Below are 3,049 nucleotides of genomic sequence, written 5' to 3'. Positions count from 1 at the left end.
CGTCATGCTAAGTTATGATCAGACTCGGCTACGTGACTACACAACTCATAACGGTGCACTCTGACAACAACATGTATAAACTTGTTAACACAAGATTTAGCTAAAAACATATTACGAACTTCCATATAAACTCCTGCTACTAAAGTTGCTCTGATCTGTCATCTACTTTTGTATTATTATCTCTTAAAGTTGCTCTCATCTCTCTGTCATGTACTTTTATCATCTCTTAAAGTTGCTCTCATATGTCATTTACTTTTGTGGTTTCATCCGGTATCATTTTGTATTTAAACCATAGCCTATAATCTTGGTGCCCATGATAACTATTACTACACTACCACTTAATTGGCATATCCAATCATCATTAGGCTAGCAGAATTTGAACAATTTCTCACCCTCCATAAATGATAATCTTGACCTTTAAAAATAGTAATTTTAATTTTGACCTTTCAAAATAGTAATTTTAACATTTGAACGGGGCATAAAAATTTACTCCAAATATTCAATGGGCAATGAAAATATATATTCTATTACTTTTTTCACTATAACTAAATTTAAAAATACTAATACAAACAGACATTCCTTGATAATATCAACTCAAAAACGATAAATCATAAAACCAATTCATAAAAAACACGGATTTGATACCCGAGTATTTTTTCACATATTTGATAACATAGTAAAGCATTTTGGCAAAAATTTCAAAAATGATCCGACTCTTCAAACTAGACAAGTATTCCACTTTGATGGATACTGCACTGTTCTTATACACCTTCTCCTCTTGTTGCAACGGTAAAACTCCAAAACATACTCATAATTTCAACATCATCTTTCAGGCAAGAGCTCCAAGACCTGTGTTGTTGCTCCAGGCAGGATGAGAACTGCCATCAATGTCTGCATGGCGATTTCCTTCTACTGGACGGTGAGACACTCCTCCCACTGTGACCCTGCAATCTGGACATTGAGATGTCTGCGTTGGTCCTCCGCATTCCCCCACCACGTAGTAATGGCCATTCGGACATTGATACCAGTGCCCTCTTCCTCCCACCTCTTTAGTAATAACTTCAACAACCTCTAGTTTCACTCGATTTTCCAGCCCCACTCTAATTTCGGCGGTTTTTGCATGATCAGGGTTTTTCTGCAGAATGATGTCGCAAATCGACAAACCAGACGCAAAGTCGTTTCGAGCGGAACAAACTAATGCCCACTGAAGTAGTGCATCAATGGCCAACTCATTATCTGCTAATTTAGAATTAACATTATTGTTGCTGAAACTATATTTCAGTCTCAGCGTTGTAAGCTTTTCAAGCATGAGCACCTTGTAGGAGCTGCGCTCTATGATAAAAGAGAGATGGTGTATTGCTTGATCATGGTCTTGCAATCCACACAGCGCACAGGCTTGGCCCAGATGGGCTTCCAGAAGCCCTGGACTGCTGCGGAGAGCTGCACTGAACTCCACCATTGCTTCATTATAGCACTTTTTCTTTAACATATCATTTCCTCTCTTCGCTTTTTCGAATCCAATCACTCGCTTCTTGACTTCTTCCATCTGTTCTAACTTCCTCCTGACAATGTTTGAATATCGCAGTGCTCTTCTAATAGGTGACCGACATGCAGGACTGCATAGCATAGCATTGCATTTAACAATGTTAATAGAGTTTAGCAATTCTCATTCAGACTGCAGAATACAACACAGAAATTGCGTGATTTAGTACAGGCTTACCATTGCTTTAGCTTGACAGCAGCAGCACCGAGCTCAGCAACTGCGTCGTCCATGTCCATCCAAGTGTCGAGCCCACTTACTTCAAATACATGCCGGCAGTCCAGAAGCTGCACAAACCTGTCAGATGGATCACATTCTTCTAAAGTCATATGTGTAATGACATCCAAATACTGTGGATTGCAAGTCCTGCAAATCTTGGGGCAGGGCTCCCCACAGAGACCTATACAAGGATGCCCACACCTTAGAGTTTCTTGGCAGGGTTCATCACACCGAGGCCTGGTACATGGTTCATGACAGAGGAGATCACAAGTATGATGCTCGCATTTCCATTCGCATTTCTCCATGCAAGGCACGCATAAGGTTCCACACTTGAGAACACAGTGACTGTGCAGACAACGTTTTCCACAATGATGCTGACAAGGAGGACAAATCTCGGAAGAACCAGCCTTGCATTGGTGGCCACATGGAAGCTCCCTAGAACATCGTTCCTTACAGGAAATGTGTGCAGTGCCTTGCTTGCATGACCCACATGTTCCTTTACAGATATGCCCACATCTTGAGCTCAAGACCATGCCACAAGGTTTATTGCATAGACAGCTAGCCTCATCTTCACAACAATGCAGCATTGCCTGATGTCTGCAGGGCAAATCTTTGACAACTTTTACTTTACATGGTCCGCAAGGTCTTCCACATTTTTGTTTACAAGGATGGCCACAATCAAGTTGAGTAGGGCATGGTTCATTGCAAATGGCATCGTCCACAGCTGTGGAGCAAGGAAGAATTATGCCGTGACCACATCCAGGGATGGTCTTCGAGACAGGGACCTGGCAAGGAGGACAATCTGTATCGTAATGGCATATCTTCTTGCATTGATGACCGCATGTAGCCTCGAATTTATGCGGACAAGGCTTGGGGCATATCATGGAGTCATGATCCGATGGATGACACCTCCTTGTGCAAGCATGCCCGCATTTTAACTGATATTCACAAGTGTTGGGTATTTTTACATGGGGAAAATACCAAAACCAAAATTCAAACTAAACACAGAGATAATGCTCTGTTCTTTGACTCCAGGATCTTTTATGCACAGGAAGACTTAAAAAAATTTCAATTAGAGACAGAGTATTTCACCACCATAAAACATTCTACTCATTAAAACCTGATGCAAAGAATGAATACCTGATGCAAAGATTTACCACTGTAAAATCCCTTTTATATTCACTGCTGTGAAAGACAACTTACTGCTGTAATAAAAGTTTACATAAGTTTACTGCTGTAAATAAAAATTACACAGGCTTACAAAAATCCGCTTCACCATTTTCTTTATGC

General features: G+C 40.8%; 1 protein-coding gene across 1 annotated transcript; it reads right to left on the bottom strand.

The window, feature by feature from the left end:
* Nucleotides 1-829: 829 nt before the first annotated feature.
* Nucleotides 830-1,869, bottom strand: LOC149184424 (uncharacterized). Its single transcript, XM_089415328.1, has 2 exons — nucleotides 1,721-1,869; nucleotides 830-1,616 (listed from the first exon to the last, which is right to left on the bottom strand). The coding sequence occupies exons 1-2, from the start codon at nucleotides 1,867-1,869 to the stop codon at nucleotides 830-832; spliced, it is 936 nt and encodes a 311-aa protein (XP_089271454.1).
* Between the last annotated feature and the right edge of the window lie 1,180 nt (nucleotides 1,870-3,049).

Source organism: Pinus tabuliformis, chromosome 3_2 (genome assembly GCF_031772625.1).
Source record: "Pinus tabuliformis cultivar Carrire ecotype Pingquan chromosome 3_2, CPIR1, whole genome shotgun sequence".
Taxonomy (NCBI): domain Eukaryota; kingdom Viridiplantae; phylum Streptophyta; class Pinopsida; order Pinales; family Pinaceae; genus Pinus; species Pinus tabuliformis.
Note: the sequence above shows the minus strand (reverse complement) of the source record. Positions and strands in the feature narration are given on the sequence as shown.

Excerpts from the sequence above, each read along its gene's own strand:
- LOC149184424 (XM_089415328.1), bottom strand. The coding sequence starts at position 1,869 with ATGACTTTAGAAGAATGTGATCCATCTGACAGGTTTGTGCAGCTTCTG. Across the intron at positions 1,617-1,720 it reads GCTGTCAAGCTAAAGCAATG|TCCTGCATGTCGGTCACCTA; the intron begins GTAAGCCTGTAC and ends TATGCTATGCAG.